General features: G+C 40.0%; 1 protein-coding gene across 1 annotated transcript in view; it reads left to right on the top strand.

Annotated features, from left to right (window-relative positions):
- Nucleotides 1-505: 505 nt before the first annotated feature.
- Nucleotides 506-25,426, top strand: part of MEOX2 (mesenchyme homeobox 2) — a 56,111-nt gene continuing 31,190 nt past the window's right edge. Inside the window, exon 1 of the mRNA XM_013941330.1 lies at nt 506-1,283. Coding sequence (XP_013796784.1) covers nt 773-1,283 — 511 coding nt within the window. The 5' untranslated portion in view covers nt 506-772. The remainder of the gene's footprint in view (nt 1,284-25,426) is intronic.

Here is a 25,426-nt window from a genome sequence, read left to right on the forward strand (position 1 = left end):
CGGCCCCGGGCTCCCCCCGCCACCTCGGAGTAACCCCCGCGGGTTGTGTTTCACGTGTTTATTGCGCTCCTCCGCTTGCTTTCCGGGGGGCGGGGGCACCCGCAGGGGCCCCGCCGGGCCGGTGATGGCCCCGCGCGGGGCCGCGCCGCTGCGGGGGCGCCGCGGTCCCCCTCCCCCCCCCCCCCGCGGCGGGGCGCGCTCCCCCCGGCCCGCCCGCCGGGGCCAGGCAGAGGCGGGCTGCGCCCCCGCGGAGCCGGGCTGGCGCTGCCCGTCTCCTCCCCCCCTCCCTCCCTCGCGACTGCCGCGGGTGCCCGGGGCGCGGGCGCGCAGCGCTGCCGCCCGCTGATGGAGCGGCTCGGCGCGGGGACGGCGCTGGCGTTTTGGAGGGAGTTTGCATGTGGTCAGTGCTGTGCTCCTAAGCCAGCCCCCAGCTCACATTACACACTACTGTATTTATAACCTCTGAGAGCTGTTTCCCCCTTCAAGCAGTTCTCTGGGACCACCTTCTATTGGCTTCAACCTCTCCCACTTCTTGACATCTGAGCAGCTCTGAGAAAGGCTCATCTAGGTCCGAGTGTTTATGCAGCGGAGACTGGCCACTAGGGCTAAAGACCTGGATTATCTGAGCTCAGCTGCCTGCTGCAAAGTCTGTCGTTGCCGTTTTGGAAAAAAAAAATCCCAACCCCGATCTGTTTACAGTGAAAGTTGACAAAGGGTGGTGAAGTTGGATCTTTCCTAAACTCTCCTGCCTGGAACCTGAGACTTGCATGCCATGGATCACACACTCTTTGGCTGCCTGCGCAGCCCCCATGCCACTGCGCAGAGCTTGCACCCTTTCTCCCAGTCTTCTCTTGCCCTGCATGGAAGATCTGACCACATGTCCTACCCTGATCTGTCTTCTTCTTCTTCCTCTTGCATAATAGCGGGATACCCCAATGAGGAGGGCATGTTTGCCAGCCAGCATCATAGGGGGCACCACCACCACCACCACCATCACCACCACCACCACCAGCAACAGCAGCACCAGGCTTTGCAGACGAACTGGCACATTCCTCAGATGTCGTCTCCTCCCGCCGCAGCCAGGCACAGCCTCTGCCTTCAGCCCGACTCAGGAGGACCCCCGGAGCTGGGCAGCAGCCCCCCCGTGCTGTGTTCAAACTCTTCTAGCCTGGGCACTAACACCCCCACTGGGGCAGCGTGTGCGCCGGGGGACTATGGCAGGCAGGCTCTGTCCCCGGTGGAAACAGAGAAGAGGTCCGGCAAAAGGAAAAGCGACAGCTCAGGTAACGGCTCGCGCTCTCCCCTGCGGCGGGACCCCCGGGCGGAGGGTGCGGGGGGCGCCGCGCTGCCGGGCCGCGGTCCCCCGCCGCCGCCGCCGCCGCCCCGGCCCGGCCCCGACCCCGGCCGCCGCGCCGCTCCCACCGCCCGCTGGCACCGCGCTCCCGGGTCGCGCCTTCGCTCAAGCGCGCGCTCGAGATCTCCATCGTTAAAGCAAGCTTTATTAGGGCTGCGGGGCAAAAATAAAAAGGGAAAATCCAGCACGTGATAGAGAATGAAATCGGTGGTGGTGGGGGGGAGAGTTTCGTGCAGTCCGGGAGAGAAACGTTTGTAGTTTTGATGAGGATTCTAGCATCTGGTGCCGTGTCCCCCCTCCCCCCTGCCCGACACGCCACCTCTGCTCCAAAATTCAGAATATAGCGCGCTCGCTTCCCCTCCCGCCCCTTCCCCCGCGGCGGCTGCACAGCGCCGGGACGCTTCGCCCCGCAGCGCGGCCGCGGGAGATCCGCGGGCCGGGGCCGAGCCGGGCGTCCCGCAGCCAGGCGGGGGAACCGGCGTCTCCGAGAGCCCGCTCAGCGCAGTGCGCTAGTGCCGGGGGCGGAGGGAAGGAAGGAGCTCTCTGACTTTTAAACACACCACGATTTTTTATTTAAAGACGAGCATAAAACCCTGCAGACCCGCAGGCGTTGCAGGAGGAGGACTAGGCATCTCTAGGCGTGCAAAAAAAAAAAGCCATAATCTCTGCTTTTCGCATGGCAAAGCCTGTCAAAGCCCCCCCCCCTCCCCGACCAAAGGCGCTCCGCGACGGCAGTGCGGCTGATGGCACTTCCGCTGCAGCGCGCACAAGCTGAAGGCTCATCACAGACGTACTGGGACAGGCGGGAGGCACTTGGAAAAGGGAGCGCTCAGCAGTTTGGAAACTCAAGAGCGGGCATAGCGAATTGTTTGGTTGTTCCCAAGGAAGAGAAAGTGAAAGGATTTTCCAGATATTTATGAGGTTCACAGCTGAAACCGTGACCTCTTTCACTTGAAATATTACGTGCGTGGTGAAGTCGTAAGCAAAATAAACTACTTTAAAAAAGAACCCTCAAGGACACCATTATTTTGTTCATTACCCATTACATTAGGAAACGTTTACAGTGATTCAGGATGGGTTTAACTTTATCTTATGTAGCTGGTATATGGGCTGAAAACTTCCAAGATTGAAAGCCGTATTTTGTAAAGCACTTGTGGCAAAATCGATTGTTGCATCTTCACTACATTTTCAAAAGGAATTCTCTGATTCTGTGAGGTCTAGGAGCAATGCTAAAATTTGTGTCCCCTTGCTGCTGGAAAATAACAGGATGTCTGTTTGTGCAAGGATTTATTATCTTTTGTCAGTTTGTTTAAAGCTAAAGGAAAAAAAAGATATTGATCTCTTTCACTGTCAGGGAACTATCTGCATTGCTTTCTGTTTATTTCATTTTGCAATGCAAATACAAAAAACAGCGGGGAATGGCTCAGACCTCATCCTGAAGCCACTGGAGTCTTCCATTGGATTTAGTGGACAAGATTTCGAGCCTTTAGTCGTGATTATGCTTATATTGCACTGTACTCCAAACTTCACTTTCTAAGACTTTCTGAAGATCAAGGCAGGTAACCATTTCCTCGTCCCTTCCCTTTAGAAAAAATATTATGTCTGTTCACACGATTAGGAGTCTCTCAAACTGAAAGTAGGTATCTTTTGACGACAACTGAGTAGCTGGAAAATCTTTGTTTTTTCTTCAGGAAAAAACTGACTTTTGGACTGAACATTTAACCCCACCCCTTTATTAAACCTTAACGGTAGTGCTAGATACTTAATGTCCTTCTAACGTATGGCAGCAAGAACTGTTTTTCAGTTGGTGTGTTTCTGTATTTGTCATCCATAATCGCTCCTCATTTGAATAAAAATGATCTACTTTTCCCATTAATCCGTTTTTTAAACAAATTACTGTACTTTAAAGGATCTCATCCTCCCTCTCCCCACTTTTGAGTCATATTCATCACACTTGGAATTACTTCAATAGGCATTTGTATAAAATTCCAATAGTAAATAACTAAGAAGGAAAAAGATTGTTTAAGTTACAGTGCCAGCATTCTGAGACAATTATTAATACTATTGCTTATTTACAGATGTATTTCCTCTTCCTAAGCAGATCGCACAAAGCCACACAGTGTTCAGGGTTTTCTTGAACACTGACTCTGTTCCACTTTTCAGAACCGAATTAACCTTAGGCTACCCCTTTCTTGCGCTGCTTTCCTTTCATTCCTGAATGTTTAAGATGAAGAACGTTGATTCCTAAAGCTGAGTTTATAGATAGTTTAAAGAAGGCAAAACATGAAAATCACTTGTATCATTTATCTCCAAAAACAGTAACTGCTGCTTAACTGTATAGATATACTTTAAATTTACCAGCAGAGATATCCAGTTTTGCTCATTTATTGTGATGGCGGGAGCATAATATTTTTAGCTATCTTTTGAAGGCAGTCCAGAGGGCAAGCAGAATTTTGGTAGATGGACTGGCTGTGGCTTTTTTTTCCTGAAAATCACATTGCAGGGGAATGGGAAGGCAGAAATACCATTTGCGAAATGCTTTGTTACAGTTTTGTGGGGGACCGAGAAACCAAGGTGAAATGTGCTTTCACAGTAGTTTTATACAAGCTGTCTGACTTACAGTTTTCTTCTGCCCTAACCCAGGTTTTAAGCAGTTTGGGAAGTCCCCTTTGAAGATACTGAATAGGCTGCTACAGAGCAGGGGGAAATTGTCAACTGTTCTTGTTATAAAGGCCTGGGAAACAGTACTTACTTAGTCATGGGATGCTATACGCTGCAGCTGTCAGTGCCTCCCTGCTTTGCAGCCGCTCTCTCATTATCTTCAGCACATTCCTTTCAACCTGCGTAGGCCCAAAAGTGGGTCAGCGAACCGACTCGCAGGCGAGCTGGTGACCGATGGCACGCGGATCTTTAGATGCTAACATCTCCCAGCGAATTGTGTCGCCTACGACCTTGCCTTTGTAACTCAACTCTGCGTCTGCCCAGGCTGTGGCAGGAAAAAAGACGATACAAAATCTGAGGATAGGTTGCGAATAAATTCACTTATTTGAAAGCGTGCTAATGGTCAGAATTATCTGTGTGCTAATGAGGTGTGGATGAAAACCATGCTGAGTGTATAAAAAACATATTCTTGGAGCACTTTGTTGCTTGTGGTGTGAGTTGTTCTATATGGAATATCTTGGATTTTTCTAATGCCTTCCCCTCTCATTAGTTGCCTGTGACTTTTGAGGCCATTTTATTTCTGTGTTTTTATTGAGTAGGTTTTGATTCTCAGATGATATAGAACACATCAAATTCAAAATTACTACTACAATTGTCTGTTGACATACTTAGATCCAAATTTTCTTAAAACTTTAGTCAGTAGAAAAGCATATTAATGCACAGATAGAAAGTATATTCTAGGTTTACTGAGAAATACTAAAAGAAAGTGAATCTGGTAACCCTGAGGAAACCTAAAATGCTATGGCAAAAAATTTCAGTACTGTGCTGAAAAGGTTGGGGGGAGGGTGAGTACTATTGAAGGAGTTCTTATAAGCACTACAACTATTCAAACATTTAATTGCAATACATACATGTATGTTAAAAGTAAATTTGACTCCAGTGAGTTAAAAGTTTAATGTAATTAAACATACCCTCAGGCATGAGAAGCTTTTCGTTTTTTTTGTTTCACATGGAAAAATGTTTTTATATGGCGCAGTTTTCCAGTGAAAGGCTAGCAGGTAATAACATCTAATCTTTTTTTTTACTGTATTTACAATACTATCAGATAGAAACACCACTGTTAAGCCTACAAAAACATTTCAGGAATCCAGTGTTTCAATAGCTGTTATACTGCTTTTCTTTCATTGACAAATCACATGGAAAGAAAACAATACTCTATTTTCTAATGTTTTAACATCTTTTTTAACCTACCTATTCTCAACATACAAGCAATAAAAAGTTACATCTCCAGCAAATTTATTTTGAACACATCTAAATATCATAAAGCATATGTGCTTGTTTGAAATGGTCACTAAAAGCAGATCATTCTGATAAATGATTATAAATGCTGTGAAATCATTGGTTTTGAGGACTTCTGATTGGTTTCTGAAACACATCAGTAAGAAAAATGAGCTGCACAGTTGTAGTCAAAAAGAACTGTGTAACTGATTCATCAACATGTCGGTGCTTTTCAGCATGGTTGTAAACGGAAGCAAGAAAAAATACATAATAAAGCACAGTTTTTCTTGAAAAAGTTAATTTGTTTGGTATCCAGTATCAAAGCATCACTTAAAATAAAAAACCCTATAGATTACATACATGAAACAAATTCCAAATTTGATGAATAATAATCTTATTTTTAGGAGAAAACTAATAAGGCTGATTGCTTAGCAAATCTTGGGTTACCTAGTGGGCTATTGGCTGGATTGTTTAATAGATCAAAATTTACAATAATATGTCCACTTTGCTATCAGGGAATGTAACGGATAAAATTTTGAGCACTAACATTTCAGTTTTACTAATATATTCCCAGAATTCTTTACTCTTATCTAAAGAGTAATTATCTGTGGATGGGAATAAGTATACTCTCTAGTTATATTCTGCTGTCTGTTTATATATCATTTACTAGGATTTACACTCTCCTCCCCCCTTGCTTTAGAAACATTGCGGTCCCAGTCCAGCAGTACATTGGAGCACAAATGTTTATGTGAGAAGTTCTATTGACTTTAGTGGAACTACTTAAGTGCTTAAGGTTATTTAAGCTGTTGGAGCCTAATTCTGTTACTCTACCTTCAATCTTTGACATGGAAATGTAATTGCATGTAATTTTTTTATTATTTAGTATTAAGCTATTTAAGTATTATTTAGGATAACCTATCAAGGATCCCTTTCTGACTGAGCAAGAAGTGCAGTACTAGAACCAAATGCAGAACAAGTTACACACACATGGGGATAAAAGATCCAAAAATTTTGGCAATACTTGGAGAATTTAAAATTTCATTAAAGTTTATTCCAGAAGTCATGATTGTAGTTTTCTTTTAGGATTTTTAAACTATTGTTGGATAGTGGGGAAGCAACAATGCTCTATAATTCTTGCAGATATTTACTGATAAAATATTAGCATTGCTTTATAGTTTGAATGTTCCTAATGCATCATTATGTATATAAATTGAATTCTAATTTAATTGGTTTTAGCATCCCAGGATAAAATTTATCCTAACATATTTAGTGTAACTTTTCCAGCATTTTGCACAGTAAGCAATCAGATTCTGGGTTTTTTTTGTCAGACTTGTTGCCCTTTTTAGATATGCCAATTATTTAATAAGTGTTTTAATTGAGCCCGTTAAACTGAATATAGCTTGCTGTTTGGAAATGTTCATTTTTCAGTGATGTGATGACTCGATTGTACCTCTGAAGTCCTCAAGAGCAGGATTGCACTCTGTGTCTTGAAATTCAAGGGAAGGTGACAATATTCTCTTTGCTGCTGTTGGCTAATAATCTGATACTGCTTGCAAGATCATTGCTTTTGGCAAATACCGTGTTACATTGGAGTGTGAATGGTGTCTGTAGCATGTTTCCTTCAGTACAGTAAAATATATTCTATCCAAGCAGTTTTCCTCGTCCTGGAAAATGAAGCAAATTAAATCTGCTAGGACAAGCATTTTAAAATCCATCAGGAAAATGTAGTCTTGGTGTATTTGGGTTCAGTCCTTATTTTTATTATGCTATCCTGTGTCCTTTTACTAATACACTTCGGAATTCAACTTGAAAGGGCGCAAAAGGAAAGTCATAATTTTTAAATATAAATACTTGCATATGTCGCTAATAAGGTTTCTAACAAAAATAGTGTGGTGTTAGAGAAGTTTGATAAACAGTGCTTGAGGCTACTTCATTACATCAATGCATAGCTGGGCACTGAACCCAGTCTTACGGTCTGCCTCGAGCCTGTGCCCTGTCTCTTTTATGGCTGCTTCCCAGTCTATACAATGGCGATAACAGCATTTTCCTTCCATTTATAAAGAACTATAAGCTTTTAGTAAATGAAAAGCTCCGAGGCTTTTTTAGTAGGCTTTAAAGACTTACAGATCTGCATTACCATTTCTCAAGTGCTGCTGGTGGCAGGATACAGCTACGAGCAACACGGTGCACAGCCACCTCACAGAAAGAAGTGTCCTTCCAGTTAATCAGCAGTGCAATTGTGTTACCTTTAGCTGTGCAAATTTGCTGTGATTGCATAGGTGGGCGCAGCAAAAAGTCCTTTGAAAACTCTGTGTCTGGGATCTTTGGCGACTGGGTATGTGTTCTTCTGCTGTATTTAATGAAAGTTGGAATTCTAAAGTAGCCTGATGCGTTGGATACACGCAGTCTGTTCTTGTGTGTATTTGAAGTATTTGAATCACCAAAAAAAGTTATTAAAAGAAATGATTTACAAACATAAATGCTAAGTGAAGTTTCACCTGGAAGAAATTGGTGACAAAAATCACACTGATTGTTAGTAGGGCCAGAATTTAACATATGTGTTCTTACAATGACTGTAGCTTAGTTTGACTGAAGGAGCGGTACCGGTCAGCCCTGCTCGTGGTTATGCTTTTTGCGATACACTGTGTGTTGCATGCTTCAGAGGGCAGTGGCAAACACGGCAAAGGAATGTTCATTTAAAAAAAAAGACCGCTGCCATTGGTATTAGCTTTCTGGTGTGGTGGAAACATATTTATTGTTCTTATTATTTATTAATATATATTTCAAAATGTTTGTCTTTTGAGCAGTTTATCTAGACCTTTTTTAAAAGTATCCTTTCAAAATACAGTTTTAATAGACAAAAATTTTCATCGTGCTGATGTTTTTCATTCTCTGCTATTAAAAAAAACCACTGCAATATCACTAGTACAGAGTTGCATCATTTTATCCTAACACCCTGTGAATGATGCAAAGTGGAAAAAGTCATATATATGATGGGATGAAGTAGCAGACACTTTACTACCAAACATGCAGGGTTGCTTCTAAAACAGTCTCATAAACATTATAAATAGACAACTTTAGCTGTTAAAATTATATTAATGTTAACGTCAGTGATATTAAAGATGTAATATTCATTGTATATTAGGTAATAAATATCCCTCATTTTGAAATCTCAGACCTATGGAAGACAGTAACAGACCTCCTGTTTGGAACGTGAGTTATTTTCTGCACAGAATTCTGAATTTTAGGGCTATGTTATTTGCTTGGAAGTTGTGCATATTACTAAATAGGCATGAAATTATATATCAAATCAAAAATCAGAAATCACATTTGAAAAATGGCTACTGAATATTTTGTTGTTTACTGATGAATGTAATCATTCAATACTACACAGACTGAAATCATTGGGACTTCTTACTCAATACATAGAAAAAAAGTAGTCTTAACTTTGTACTGAAAATTACCTGTGCTCAACAAACCTTCAAGTGCTAGAAAAACCTAACAGTCATTTAACAGAAAAGTTATTTTGTATTTGAACCTATGTTTTCTTTCATCTTTCTTTTCAACAAATGAAACAAAATAATTGACCAAACAGCAGAAGAAACAAGTCTCAAAGGAATGAGTCAAATCTTTCATTTATGATGGAAGAGCATAGTTTTACTAAACCAGTAAAATCCAGTGGATTATGAAACCCTAACTGGAAGACAAGTAAATCTTTTTTTCTTTTTCTTTCTTTCTTTCTTTCTTTCTTTTTCTTTCTTTCTTTGTTTCTCTCTTTCTCTTTTTTTCTCTTTCTTTTTCTCTCTGTCTCTTTCTCTCTTTCTCTCTGAAGCTGCTTCTTGGACTAGAGAAAAATTGGTTGATTGAACATTATTTTATAGCAAATAGGATATGAAAAACTAAAACTGAAACAGATTACTGCAGGCTTTTAAAAGTCCTTCTTCCTTCTGCACTCTCTCAGATCTATAATAGCTATTTTTTATTTTTAGCAAGCGAGCCAGAACAAATGCTGCCTTACATAAACCATGTTAGATGTACTTCAGATTCCTCTGCTGCTATTGTGGGTTTTCGGTCATAGACTGTGATCCTGCAAGGGTGCCAGGGTGCATTTGATTCTGTACGGTGGGAGATGAAACCTTGCATGTGCTAAAGGCAAAGCTCACTTTTGAATGGACCCGGGATTTCACGTCAGAAAACTCCACTACTTTGATACTAACACACCTGAATTTAAGTGTATGGTTATGCATTTTGGTGAATTGGGGGCATTAGACACTTAAATTTACCATGCAGAAAAAACTGTTTCCTATTTTGGCTCTTCTAAAAATAGACACTAAAAAATCTGTCAGACATATGTGGACTGATGATATAGCTGTGAAGAAAGCTGAATGAACTGTGGGGTTTCCTACCTGCCCAGCACAAAAATGGCAAGTTCTAGAAGAATGTAAGGGACCGTGAATCTCCACACCTTTCCCCAAGTGCTTCTTTGGGGGATAATATTTTAGCAGGGGGAGTGAGGCTCATGAGGCAACTAGGTCTGCGTTTTTTTACTAAGCCTTTTAATTTCTTCCAGTCAGTGCAGAATATGAGGACACTGTCGGCCCCATCCCGTTAGGATCTACTGACAACCAAAGCCTACTTGCGCAAATGTGCTTTTTACTGTAAAAAGAATGGTAGGAACAGTAAATATCTCCTAAAACTATTAAATTATTAAATTATCAGCTGGTTACTGAAGGAAAAAGAAGTTAAGTCAGATGTTTTGATAAACTATGCTGTGCTATAGTTTGTGATGCTTTAGTGCACAGAACTGGTGGAAATGGTGTAAATGCAAGTCAGTGTGGCTGTGGAGGCTGTGATGGCTCGAGGACGTGTTGTAAAGCTTGGTATTTAGAATGAGGAACGCTGCTTTCTGTCAGAAGAGAACAGCAGTCTAATACGGGATAAGGCACGCTGACTCCATTGAAATTGATAGTTTTTTTCAACCAGACCTTAAAATCTAGTGAAACTGCATGGCGGGCAGGCGGCATACTCACTTTATATGGAACTTAGGGACAACTGAGAACACTGCAAGCTCTTTGCACTTTGAAACTACTGATGATGATTGACTTACAAGTGACATGGTAGTATTAAGTTCTCTCTTTTTTTTATATATATGTTCTAGTGTTGGGAAGGTACCACAATGACCTCAATGACCTCAAGCAGCAGCTGTGTGGGTCAAGCTTTTTGCGCTTCTTAAGACATTAGAAAAACACATACTAACACTCTAACTCCTGACTCTCTCTCTTTTTTTATACATTACGTTTCTGAAGGAGTCTGTCCTTATGCATTTCCATGCATCCTTGCAGAAAGAACACTTTATTGCAAAACAAAAAATACCACTCTTTTGTCTTAATCAGATTTCCATTAGATGTTAACCTACAATAACTTCGGAACTGCAGGTGTCAACTAAATAGAACTGGACAATAAATCCAGTAGGTAATGCAGGATGAACGAGTTGTGAATTGATGAACAAAATCAGATAAAAATAGAAGGTTTCATTAGCAGCTGCCCACAAGGCAACTTGAATCTGTAGTATTTATTATCTTTTCTTCTATTATATATCAACTTGTATGTATATATTAACTTACCTGCTTTTATAACAGAGTGTATTATTAGGCATTTAAAATAGTGACTATTCTGTCTATACTATTTGATTTTGTGGAATGTGTTATTATTAAAAGTAGTAAATGCAACAACTTGAAATAGAAATTTAAAAAATTGACGTGAACAAACACAGAAGAAAAAGCTGGAGATAAGAGGGTGAATATTTAGGATCGGTTTAAATTATGAAGAAATATGCTGCCAAACTTTCCTGTATGTTTGGTTTAGCTCTGTGTTTTAATTTTTTTCCTCCCCTCATTCTGACCCCCTTTGCTTTTTACACTTCAATACATTGCTACAACTTTACAAGGCAAACATCTTTATTACTTTAATATGAGGGCATGTACAGAAATCTAACAGTGTTCAAACCCTATAAAGCTATCTTTCTTTCACTGGTTCCAAACCGAAATTTAGACATGCAGAGAAGGCGCCAATTGAGTTTGCTGTCTGTTGGCATGAAAAATATCAAGGATTTAATGTTTTTGTATTTGCAAACATATCACGAGAGCTCTGCCAGACATGACACCCAAACGAACACTTTTTTTTGGATAGAGATTGTGCATTTCAAGTACAGTGGCTAAATGCGTCCCGCCGTTCTGAAGTATGTTCAGTGAAATATAACTTACAGCATGACCCAGGCCTTCAGAGTTCTCGGGAATGCCGTTTCTGTCATTCCTGCAAAAGTCACTCAGCACTTTACCAGATTGGGTCTTTTATAACAATCTGTGTACTAAAGGTCTAATCCTGTCAAAGCTTTGGTCATTGTGTGTAACTCCAGTGGAATTAACAGTATTACATTCAAAAATTTAAGCACAGGCACATCATTTGCTATTCTGTCACTGATTCTTTCTGCTCAGTGGTATGCGGCTAAGAAATGCTTGTAGTTACACAACATATGGGTAGATAACATAAAAATATTACTTATGCAGGTTCTGGTTTGCTTTGCGCTTTTCAAGCGTGTTTCCAAAACTAACTGGTAGTCGTAATTCACACAAGCACACACAAAAAGCGGCATTCATATTAACCTTGAAACAAACAGTTGGCTTGATCATGTAGATAAGTGGAAAGCTTAACGCTACCCACACAGTGGGGTCTGGCTACATCGTTGTTAATACAGCAGAAGACTCTTACTACAAAAGATGGAGATGAAATCCACACTGGGCTAGAAATGCAAAAGAGACTGCTCTTATCAGAGGCCTCTGTTTGAACCTATATGGAGTTTTACTTGTCCAGAAGTTACGTGGGGGTACGTGTTCCCTAAATACCTCAGGAAGTGTATTTCTGCAAGTTTGGGAAAGGCCGTACTGGAGCAGTCCCAGGGAAAGTGTAGCCTATTGTCCAACAAGCACAAAGGAAAGGTTTCGCTTGTCTGCCTTAGCACCTCCACTGCTGTTTCATTTAATAACTCCTAATCCTCTACTCTCCATAAAGCCCTAAAGAGTTAGCTTGAGACAGTCAAAATTGGTTTCTTTTTAGATGATTAGAGCATCTCCTTTCCTGGGAAAAATGCACAGACACAGGTAAAAAAGTGCTCACAAAACAGACACGGGGGTAAACACAAACCATCTTTTTACGGGGGAAAACAACACTGCCCTTGGTTTCCCCAGCACAAGCCATTGGCTGCTTCTTGTTCTGAGCAGGAGGAGAGCTATGGTTTAGAAGATCTTACTTGCCGCTTGAGTTTGCAAGTTGTTTTTATCATTCCTCTCTGTCTCCTACATGTTTCCAGACTGTTTTGGAAGTGTCTCCTACACCACTTAGCAGAAATCCCATCCTGTTTTTTTTCTGTCCTGGTCCTCTCTTGGCTCCTGTTTTATCCCTGCCAAAAACAAAGCTGATCAAATGATCCTATCTGTTGATCATACCTTTTTAAAATTCCCTTCCTAGAATACTTTTTCTGGTTCCAGCTTCTCTCTTCAGAATTAAACTTTTATTTCCCTGCAAGGCTTTGCCCAGCTGTGGCTCAGCCTACATTTCTGATCCTGTTCCTTACCACTTTCTATGTACTATCTTGAGTGTGTTCTTCTTCTTTCCATCCACACTCTTCTCAGTCTTCAGTACAGCTTACATTCGTAAAAGAAACTTCCCGAAGCAATTTTATTTCATTATCTCACTGTTCCCAAAGCACCAACTGTTTTATAGGGACCTTATGACTGTAGGTCAGTCACGGCTCTTCTATGCATTTATGGTGTGTTAGAAAAGTGTGCAAGGCTGAGAGCAAACAAAAGAAAAAGGTGTCTCATGTGCTCTCTTGTCTCTTCGTGAGATTTCAACCTCTCGAGTATGTGCACCACCAGTAGCGCTTACAGTCCGTAAACGGCTATAGAAGTCAAGCATGAACCACACATGGCAATGCTGATAATTAGTATTTAATACCAGTGATGTAGCCAGTGTTGAGCAGAGCATAAAAATAGCGTATTTGAAACTAAGCCAAATGGGTGGGAAAAAAAGAGGTTTAATGTCCTTAAAACATAGTTTTTAATTCCAAGTTTTTAGGTAATAATTGCTTGTTCCAGAACAAACCTGCTTCAAAGAAAGTAAAGACTCATTTGGAAGCGAAGGGTAAACTCTTTAGAGTTGGCAATTTGTTCCTTCACTCTGGTATTCTGTAAGAGGAATTTTGAAAGTGGTAAAAGAATTTTTGTGATTCTCTTTCAGTGTTATAATAGACATATATACATTTGTAGAGTGTGAGTGTGTGCACATGTGTGTGCATATCAATTCTAAAATAAAAGTAGATAGGGACTTGGGATAGTCCACTGTATTTGACTGGACCAGCGCTTGGTTCTACTGTACTGTTTTGTTCCTAAATGTGTTTTCAGAATAGTTTGGGAAGGGGGAGGGATGCTGGAGGCAAGGGGAAGGCAAAAAAGGTACAGGTTTCTTACTGATACCATTTGAAGCTTGGGCTTGGCAATTTTGCAGTTATTTTCAATATCTAGAGTTTTTCAGCATAATATCAGCAAATACAGTGCATGGTAAAATTACAGAAGATATTAAATCTAAACTCTGGAGACATAAATTCACATGAGGATCAGATCACAAGATTGGCTGCTTTCTGGGTAGTCTCTAGTGGGCTTTTTTCCATATCACAAAAATCACCATACAGTTTGGCACAACCTTTAGGCTCAATGAAGAGGATTCTTTTCCAGGACTGAAACAGCCAAAAGCACTAAATGCCAGATTTGAGGTGTATTTGCAGTGTAGCATGGAGACATTTTTACAGCTTTTGTCTCAACTCTTCTTTCCTCTCGCTAGGGATAAACCTCTCTCTTTTTTGATAAGAATTCTATCAACTTTATAGGGAAGGGGGGGGGGATCAGACCCTAACCATATTTGTGACTTTAATACAATCCCAGAAGAGCACTGTGTGAGTAACTGGCGTTTCTACAGCACACATTAGAAGCTAATAGATTGCATTCGAGAAACTGGTAAACAGATACTTGTCTGGCCAAAATTAGGAAATTTTTAAACAAGAAAGTTGCAGACTTCTGAAAGTGATGGAGTCCTTCTCCCTTCCCCCACCTCCCATCATCAAGCTGATGTTTCCAGCAACTTCAAAAACAGAAGACTTCTCTGTAATCCTAAATGTACATAAGGAACAGATTAAAGTCCTGATTTGTGAAAAAAATTGAGCATATGCTTAAGAACCATTGACTTCAATGGGAGTTAAACATGTCCTCACACACGCTTCTTGAACTGGAGACTAATAAGGATATTAAAAAGGATCATGAGGCTGCCCCCCTTCAGGAAATGCTGCAAACCTGTCATAGCTGAAAGCTTTTTCTGTCATAATCATGCTGACTTTCATCACTACCCTCCTCACCTCACTTCCGACTTTCACAAAAGAGGAAAAGAACACCCTTCTTTCCCTCTCTTCTCCCATTCCTCTCTACTCCAGGGAAAGCTTTCTCTCGCTCCAAAAAGGAGAGGAACTATAGACTTCACAGAGTCCATTAGGGATGCTGTTATTTCCAGCCTAATTAACACGGAGGATGGTTGGATGAGACAGTGGTAGGTGACTGAACAGCCCTCTTAGAGAATTAATGACAAGAACTTTGCTGTCTGCCTATGTGGACCTAGGAATGACTGGAACAACAGAAAACACAGTACAGGTAAAAAGAGGTGGGAAAAAAGCCCTTGCAAAAAACTCACAGTGTAAATTTACCTAGAAGAATCCTTTTTACAGGGGAAAAGGTAAAATGCCCTTCAAACAGCAATCCATATTATATTCTTTTACTAGACAACTGGCAGATGGCGTGAAGTAGTGGAGACTAAAAGACTTGAGTGTGGGGTGATTTTTTCAGTTTAGTATGACAAAAGGGGTTATGTATATGGTTCATGAGCATGGTACTAATTTATTAAATGCTCATTTGGACTTTAAAAAATAACTTGCCTTCATTAATAGTTTCAGGAAACAGACTGCATGATGTAATAAATCTCACTTGCAGGAATTCTGGCCTGATACTCATCTTAAAACTCTCTGAACTTTCTTTTAGAAAGCCTTGTTTTCATGGTCTCTTACTGTCCTAAATAATTCCTCCTTTCTCTTCATCCTCCAGTATTAGAAGGCAATTCCTATGTGTCCTTATGCAGAATTAGTTTGGGGATTACTTTTTGTTCTCATCTTCAAGTCATTCATTCAGCTGAAATGAAAGTCAGAGGGGACTTTGGCATAACAGCTGTTTAGAGCAGTATCACTTATAGAAGATAATTTATGTAAGAATCAGAAAGCAATAGAAGCATTAACCCTGAATAAAAATTGGAAAAGAAAAGCATTGATGAGAGGAATGCTCATTTGCTATAGAAAAAGCTGAAGATGAACTGTCTGCTTCTTTCCATCCCCAAATATTATTTAAATAGCTCATGTAAATTATTAAAGATGTTTCCTGCCAACTTTTTTTATGTGCTTCTTGAAGCAGCTTTCTCTCATTCCATTCAGAAAGAAAGCCATATTTCCACCCGTGGTTTTGTATTTTCACTAGCCGCTGTTTCCTTTGCTGCCTTATGTGTTGTAGAGCTAAAATGAGATATCCAGCTTTCTTTGCTTTTGTCCAGCTGAGTCTGGTTGTTCATGACCCTGTTAGAAAGTGCTGAAGATTTCAGTGATGAGCCTGCTTAATTTCTCTGTTGGAATTCTTAAAATATTTGAATTTGCACATTTCTGCGGAACAGCTTTTTCCCGTAGCGGGAAGAGGACTGGAAGGGGGCCTTTACTCTCCCAGAGTTAGTATTGAGTGATGCTCTGTGTTTCTGTGCCAGTTGATTCAGCCACAGATGTACGGCACTAGCACTTAGTCTAGTGCATTTAGTCTGTCTGTCTCAATGTTTGCCCTCTAACGTTTAAATACAAAATTGTATGACTATTTAGTACAGCTTCCAACCATCTTAGGAAGTATTAGGGTTGAGGCATGGGCCTCCCTAAGCTCAGGATAGATTGTTGTTACTGCTGCAGAGTATTGCAGCTCCCGTATGAGCCTCCGCAGCACTGTAGGATGGACACAGATGTCCTGAGCAGCAGGAATTGTGTAGCCTTAAAATTTCCCTTACTGTGGTGTGGCACATCACAGCACAGCCCAAATGGACCCATGTTGTGCTGCCAACAAGGATGTAATCTGCTTTCTGCTTCTGTATTTGATTTAACTGGTAGCTTTCTGACCATTTCTGCTACTGTGTTTTGCTTTATGCTGATTTTCGGTCTGTTTTATTTTCAAATCTGTGAGCAAATCTGTGATTAGTTTTTGATAGCCAAATAAGATGGATTCATATTTTTTTAAATGTATTAAACCAAAAATCTCATTCTGAAAGATATTGTTTTGAAAGATATATTTTTTACAATGACTTTATAAAAAAATTTGTGTCTGCTACTAATAAAAAAGAAAATATTGCAAGTAGTCCCTAACTGGACATTTTGCTAAGTTAGTGTTTTATTCATCTTATTATGCTAAGGAATTTAAAAGCTTGAAAAGCTGGCATTAAACTGAAAGGGCAGTGGAAAGTTGGTAGCCTAAACATTTGTTTTGATTCATATGGAAGGAAAGAATTTGGACCAGATGCATGAAAGAGCTCAGAACCCAGCAGCCCCCATTGTTCTTCATTTAGGTGCCTAAATGGTAACAGTCGGGTGTACAGTTTTCTTGAAAATGGATCCTTTTTTGTCAAGGCAACTTTTTAGGCTTTAGCCTATCTCTTCCTGGCTGTAGAACTCTTAACTGTAAACATTTCATTCCAGAGTTGTCCCTCATCTATATCCTTCGAGCATTTAGCATCAGTGTTAATACTGCAGGATTGCAACCCCTTCAGCTGAGTTTAAAAAATACGTGTCCCTCAAGTTGTTTTCATACTGGGGACCCACTGCTCTGCATCTAATGCTTCAGGAATATGTTTTCAAGGAATTCAGGCAGGGTGTGGACTTTTTTAAAAATGCAGTACAGTCACATGCTCTTGTTGCTTTAGGTTGGTACTTACATAAAATATAAAATATTTTAAAGAAACCAGGGCTGTACACTTTCATCTGCAAAGTAAGCTCCCAGCCCTAGAAAGATTCTTGAGTGAGACTAATGTATTGATACATGATGTATTGATACTTGCAAGCCATTACATAGAAGTCAGAGTGCTTAAGTTTTAAGGTTCATAAAATACAGTTGATATTGGCAGACAAGATTGGGTTAAATCAAAATCAAACAAGGCATCTATTGTGCTTTCTTATAGTTAAAAAAAAGATACTAACACTTGGGTCTTAATTTTAAATAGTTTTTGTATACAAACACACACATATACAGTGTGGGAAAATACGATTTGAACTTTTATTGTGTTACATGATGTATAAACAGATAGACATTGAACCTCTTGCAAAAGCTCCTTTGGACTTCAGTCTTGGATCACAATATTTTAAATTTAGATGTAATTACTAAAATGGTTTAGAAGACTAATTTTAAATAAATAAGCCACCACACTATCCTCCACCCTAAATGCAGAGAAAAGAAGATAGATGGCTTTGAAGTAAGGCACTGCAAAGAAATTGAGAGAGAGTCTGAGGTCCTGGCTCTGCCACAGACATTCTTGAGTGAATCTGTCTAATGCAATGTTGTGCAGAAGCACCCAAGCTATCTCCAGAGCTGGAAGTTAGCACATATGGGTCAGCATGGTGCTTTTGTCAGGCAAATTGCCCCTGCTGGGAAGCAAGTACATTATTTTGGGCAAATCACCCTGGCTGTACTCCTTCCAGGAGATCCTATGTAGACCTGCTTGTTTCATTTCCTGCAGAGTCATTTCAATAATCTTTACATTGTGCTGTACTTACTCCATACTTCAGTTCTTCAGCCTGTAAAATGGGAAACGCTGGTTTATGTATAAAGCAAGCTAAAGCATTTAGGATGTCAAGCTAGACTGGGGAGTAGGTGGAAACAAAATACAACAATAATTCCTGTTACTAATTGCTAGGTGACTTACTGATGATGGTATTTTTGAGCAGGTACGTGGCTCCAAAGAATAAATAACAGTCTTTATTTTATCATCCAAAATAGAGGCAATTTTATCATTTTGATGATTTTTGAGCCAGTTATTGACAGATGTGCTTTAGCCAACCATATGCATAGAGGTGATGTACAGATATATTTCTCTGCCTCAACAAATATTCCAGCTTCTTTCCAAATGGTGTGTTTGTTTGGCTGATGCATGACCTCAGCCAGACATTTTTCTGAAATTGAATCCAGATCAAGTGGAATGCACTGCTGACTGATTGGATCTCATTGCTTGCCTGGATCAATATTCCTCACTCTTACAGAAAGTGGGCAGTTGTCAGGTTATCTGGGATTTTCAACATAGGTTTCTGTATGTTATCCATAACTCTACCCTCCTTGACAGATGTAAATATTATGTCCAGTTAGCATGTGAAGAATAGAGTAATGTAAAGCTGGTAGTACCTCGCTCTAGAATGCTTTATTTATTTTTTTTTCATATTCAGGCCATGCGGTTCTATGAATAGGTCTCCATACTTTCCAAACCTACCAACTGCTGAAAACTTGGTGCCTTTCCCACTTGTAGGACTGAGCTTGTTCAGCCATATTGTACAATTTACATTGGCTTCCACTGAAGTTTCATATTAATTTTTATGTTTTATTGCTCCGATGTAAAATTCTCTACTGTCTCATTCCTTAGCTCTGGGAGCTATTGATGTTTATGCCATGTTGCGAATTCTCTCTCCAAGAGCTAAGAATAACTCTTCTATCGTGAGATTTAATTGGAGGAGATCAGGCACCCATTTTTTTCTTGTCTGTCACTGGCTGACTCATTGCCAGGATATATTCGACAGTCTGGCTTCTTTTGCAGCAATTTCAAGTCTAAATGTAAGCCTTTAATATACCTGGATATTTTTCAGTACAGTGGTTATTGCATTTCTGTGCAGCACTCTAGGAAATTGTGTGAAGGGTGCTATATAAATGTACAGATTAGAGTGGAGTGGATTAAATAGGACTGGATTTCTGGAATGCACATCACCCCTTACTACGAGTTCTCGCAGCGTGGTTAGAGCCAGCCTGTACTGCATGAAAATTTTTTTGTGATGTCCATTTAACCAATATATCTGTCATCACTGACTGGTCTCCATTTCCTCTGAAATAAACAAATCACTATTAGGTTCTTTGAAGCAGCAGACTGCCAGGAAACACAAAAGTCATTTTTGCTTCATCCACGGAGATAAAGTGGTTAGTAAGTGGAAATGAGCTGCAACTGAAGGAGCCTCAGTGTTCTCACACCTGCTAGAAAGTACAGTAGATTTCCACACAGCAGGAATTCAGACAAACCTCAGAGCACTGCATCCAGTGAAAGTGAGCTGGCCTAGCCAAGAAATGAACTGCAGGCCCTTGGAAACTGCTTAAAGCCAGCCAGTTTCATAGGGACATAGGAAATTTGAAAGCAGAAAGAGGCCAGGAAGCCCTTCGAGGTCTGTTGCAGCCATTGAGTCAGCTGTTGTTCTCCTCACGCCATATTTCTGACCTCTGCACCCCTGCGAGTCCCTTTTCGAAGCAGATACTCCTCTGCTTGCTGCTCTTGGTGTTTCCCTCCACAGAGTACTTCGCTCTGCATTAACTCCCTTTAGCATGAAGTGTTTTCACATGTAAGTTTGCATCTGCTTTTTCTTTGCTCCTGAGCCGGGATTTATTTCATTGCAATCATTGTTTCGCAACAATTCAGTGCCCTAACTCTTCTCTTTAACCTTGTCTTTAATGTGGAAAATCGGTCTCAAACAGCTAGTAAGTCCTTAATTCCTTCTGGTCGTTCTCTGCTCAGCTACTTCCACTGCTGAAAACGTTTTTGGAAGCTGCCCTTCTGACAGTCTAGTGCAGTCTTTCTGAGAGGAAAGAAAAAAACCTTGTTGCTAGGTTCTGTGAGTAGCATTAGGCATTCTTCCTAATAAAAACTGACTTTTGACTTGTACAAATGTCTGTGAATTTGAAAAATACAAGAAATGGCTAATGGAAGCTGAACTTCTGACAGGAACATTCAATAATAGAAGAAAGATGATTTTTTTAGAAAAATCTGATAACTCTTCATTAGGTGTGGACCCCTGGCCCAACAAAAGCTAATGAGAAATTTTAAAAGGGACAGCTTTATAACATAGTTTATAAATAGTGCTGAAGTACCTTTCAGTTTTCTTTATCCATTCCATTTTTTATGCTTGTTTCTAAATCATTTGATGCTTGTTAAGATTTTTAACACAGTAATTCCAAAGTATTTTTTTCTGTGTTAGAGAACAGTGTTATTGAAGTTGCAGTAATGTTCTGTTTTGGATTTGTGTCCTGAGCAAGTACATTTTTTGTCTTAAATCCTATAAATAAAATACTTGATTTGTTCTCATCCAAATCCTTTTAAGTGCCTTATTTTCTGACTTGTGCTAACATTCCAGTGTAGTTTCTTATTGCCAGCAAATTTAGTACTTCACATTTTGAACTCATGATAAGGTAGAAAATATTCTTGTAATTACTGCAAGCATAAACACAAGCTTAAGTTGTATCCTATCCCAAGTGCTTATTCTTCCCTCTGTATTCAGATTGCGCTCTCATACAAACTGAGTTTTACAGGTTAATGTTGCCTTTTCTTTGTTGTTAATTTACATGTTTTCACAAATGGTGACTAAGGGGACATTGCCGCATCTGTCCCTTGCCTGCCACGGCCTGGGAGTTTGTGCACGCCCAGCACCGTGCTGAAATGTGCCCATATTTCCCGGTGGAGTTGCTTTCTCGGCTAGCTGCTAATGGGACAGAAAGCCCGTGCTGTGCACAGTGGGGGGAGCGGGCTTCACTGAGCCAGGCACGTGCCCCAGGCACGTCATGCGAGCTGGTGGGAGGGTGACAGCCCCCGGCCCTCCCTTCCTGCAGCGTCCCACACCCATCCTGACGGCACCTGCTACCACAAAACAGGTCTGTGGCAATAGGTCAAAGTTGCCCAGATGATGCAACTGCTTTTGGTGCTCCAGTTTTCCGACTCTGAAGCATCGCACAAGACTTTTTGCCTTGTTTATTGATCCCATGGGCCAAATGGTAAAGTGCTGAAAACCCCTAAGTTCTCTCTACGGGGAAGCCCAGCTTTCTCTTTCCCGTTCTCTGCATTAAAGAGTGTTGCGTTCGTTCCTGCCTTCTCTGTCATCTTCTTCGCCTTCTCCTCCCCTCTACCCTTCTTCCTTTCCTCACTTCTTTTTTATTCCCTAGACTTGCAGTTGATTGCACTAGTGAGGGGGAGATGTAAGAATAGACTCATGGTAAGATGATATAAAACCAAACCCAAAGGACTGTGGCAATTGCTGGGGAATGCGATGTCAGACCTCATTTGCAAAACTTCTGGAAATAACCTGGGGCTCTGGTCAACAGTATGTATTTCCTGGATGATGTTTAATGCCACATAAGTGGTGTTTTTTTCAATAATACAACGAAAATGAAGAAAAGAAAGGCATGCATCTGTCTGTCATATGAATGACAGTTTAATCCCTACAGAGTACACGATTTGTTTATTGGCCAGTTATAATACTGGGATTAGTTTCCAAATTACATTTGCCAGAATACCCGGAAATTAATCCATACACATTATGAAAAGATGCTTAGTAATAAAGAGATAATTTTGTGTGATGTGATGTGATTTTGATAGCTTCAAGGCCTAAAACATTGCATTTGCTGAAAGTTCACAACTGCTGAGGTCCTGATATATCAAAGCCTTAATCTAAATTAATTTGGCATGAATAATGTAATGGTGGGAAGAATTAGAGAGAACAGGAGGGGCTATAAAAGCTGAATTTGCTGAAAGTGCTAAATTCCAAATCTAGCTGGTGTAAATGTAAGAAATATGAAGTAGCAGACATAAAGCCTGGTCATGCCTGTTGGCCTTGTCTTCTTCTTCATTTATTTTCTCTTTCCACAGAGACTTTTAGCCTATCATTAACAATAAAGGATGTTTGTTGTTCGGTTATATCCCTGTGAAGAAACAGCCACATCTGTATCTTTGTATCAGTGTGTGGTCTTCTGCACAGATAAGTGGCGTTTTTAAATCCTGATTCAGACACTCTCAGAGTGGTCTATAAAAGAAATAGAGAAGGAAAAAAAAAGAGAGATTATATAAGCACAGGTATGTCTTTCAGGATGTGTGAAAAAAAAATCTCATAAAAGCCCTAAATTATGTCCTCAGATGATTTAGTTATGTAACTGCTAAAGCATCTTGTTACAGGAAGTAGCAAAATTTGAGGGCTACTAAACACTTAGTTCTACATTATATGAATTTCATGGAATTTAACTATCCAGGAACTGTAAAGGAAGTTTTACATTTTACCGAGCACGTAAGGGCTCATTTTAACTGTTGATTCATTTAGTATCTCTGAAGCTGTAAATAATGCAGTGAAAAAAAAGATTTTTCCAGATCAAAAATAGTAGGATGAGTTAATACTAAAATGGGATCGCCAAACCAGTTCAAATAATTCTACAACTCAAAACTCAGGAACTTCTGTCTTTGGTAGTTAGTTTTATAACAGTTAAGTGCTTGGAGGTTTTCTGTTTGCTTTGTCTTCCAACCAAAAGTTGACCTGAAAAGAAGGATCACACAGAGAGTATACACCTGAAAAGAAATACACTTCTTTTCTGAGAACTAATCCTGTCGCCTGAACCTAATCTTTGAAACATCGGGTAATCTCCAGGTAAGCATCAAAATATTTCAGTGGTTGTTCAGAGCAAATGCTATAGCCAGTCTTTCAAGGCTGGTCCACTGCTTTTAGTTATGTTGGTCCACTGCTTTTAGTGTGTGCTGAACTGAAATAACAAGCAATAATAGTTGTTATAATTTTTAAGCTACCTTTCAGAAAATAAAAGATGTCATGAAAACTTCATGAGTTCTGTGTATTCATATGGCATAAAAGAATTAACTTCTTCCTGTGTGTTCTTCACAAAATTTGTGATAAATAATAAGCTTTTGTTTGTGTAGTGTGTACGCATATAATTTATTAAATCAGAGTTAAGGGTGCTTTGTATCTGGTCTGTAAATCAAGCAATCTGGAGACACTCTTTTCTCATAGGAATGAAGATTCAGTCTTGGGATTGAAAAAAAAAAGATTCTGGCTCTGCATTTGTCAGCCTCTCACACTCTTAAATTTTATAATTATTTCAGTGGAACACAATTGTCTTAGGAGAATAATATCTTGGAGAGACAAAGCTTCCAGACTGCTAAAGCTGCTCCTGCGGAGGGTTTTAAATAGCTAGACAGAGACCTTGACGGGGGGAGCCAGTGCACAGAGCAGAGAGGGAAAGTGGTGTGTCCTGTGAATCTTCACGCTAAGCAGACTACTTGTGTGTTTACTTATGGGCTCAAACTTTTTAAAGCGTGCACGACCTAATACCTGCATATGAATTGCATCAGTTAGCAAATTCAGTTTGCTCATTGGTTCCTGCTTTGGTTTGGCTAAGAAGAGAGATAATCTTCATCATCTGGAGGGAGAGTAAAACACACTGAGAATCAAGACAAGGGAATACACAAAGGCTAGTCAGTGACAAGGACATCTGCCTTCACGTTTTAACATCAGGAGGAGGGGGGCAAGGCGGAAGGCATTCGGAAAGAAGGAAGCATTTCAGACAAGTACTTTGGTCCTGTCTAGAGTCAGCTATGCTTTGTCCAAGTGATGATTTGTACCGGATATAACATTGCCATCTCCTACATTTTTCTTAATATTGATTTAGAGTAAATGAGGCGCTGAACATCATTTTTGGCATCTCAGCAATATGGACTTACTAGTTCTTAAACTACTTTTGTAGAAATATTAAATGCTTTGAGAAAAGAGTGCTATAGATATCCTAGGACATTTTATTCATAATGATTCACAGGGTTCTGGATCTGAGAGGAAAGGCTGAGTGTAATCACCACTTAAAAATGGGATAGGTAAATTTGAAGATCGATAACACCACAAGCTGCAGAGAAATGACTACTCCAGACTTGTGGGTCAAGGAAGGTCATTCTCCTCTAGAAAAATGGGTGCAGAAGGCAATGTACTTTTCTGAGCACTTTCTACCCTTCTTTCTTTTCACACACACATTGCTGAGAGTTGTGAAACAACTTATTGTGCATATCCTGTATGCGTGCTCCATGAGATTGTTATTTGTAAACAGGTTTTCAGAATTGGATTTGACCAAATGAATTTTATACACTCCGTATGTCCTTTTACATAGTTTTTAAAATGAGTTTGGTTCCTCTAAACATCCCTTATGTGCACAGGGAGTTTCAAAAGGGCTATTTTCTAAATATGCTTAGGAATATGAAAGTTTAAACACTGATAAGTGATTTTACTCCTGGGAAACTTGATGCATGAGTTGCCTAAAAAGAAATGTCTAATTTTCATAGTTACTTTAACTGAAGAATTGATATCTTGCATTTGCAATGATATAATTATTTGCAATGATATAATTATATCATTGCATTTACAATGATATAATAATTTTCTATAATTTGAGAAATTGCTTCCACTCTGAAACCTTTTTCAGGGAACTTGTGGTGTGTATCCCTGCCTCCTAAGTATATTTTGGGGGTTTTAGGTGAGGTTTATATCTCTAAGGATCTCTTCATCTGTTTAAATCATTCAATTATAAAAGGAAAAGGTCTTACTCACATTTCATATAACCAATTCGTCATGTAAAAGATTTGCTGATTTATACCCACAAAGACTGGGGGTTCAGATGTTAATGAATCTGAAGTACTGTGCAGCTTTGTGCACCTGTACCTGTACCTGAGTATCTGTTGACATAGCTCTTATGAAGTCTACATAGGTTTGTTGAGAACTATCTGTATTTTTTCATGTTGCTTTTGGCCTTTCCTCGTTAATTTGTTTTAGACCCCATCCATGTTTCCTCTCAGCCTTTTGCCTAAATGTTGACCTTTTCCTATGATTCTTTCATTTCCTGCAACCTTTGAGTTTAATTATACTTTTTTGGCATTAGTGTACCATAATGAATTTCAGAATTGCACCACGTA

This window comes from Apteryx mantelli, chromosome 2 (genome assembly GCF_036417845.1).
Source record: "Apteryx mantelli isolate bAptMan1 chromosome 2, bAptMan1.hap1, whole genome shotgun sequence".
Lineage (NCBI taxonomy): Eukaryota > Metazoa > Chordata > Aves > Apterygiformes > Apterygidae > Apteryx > Apteryx mantelli.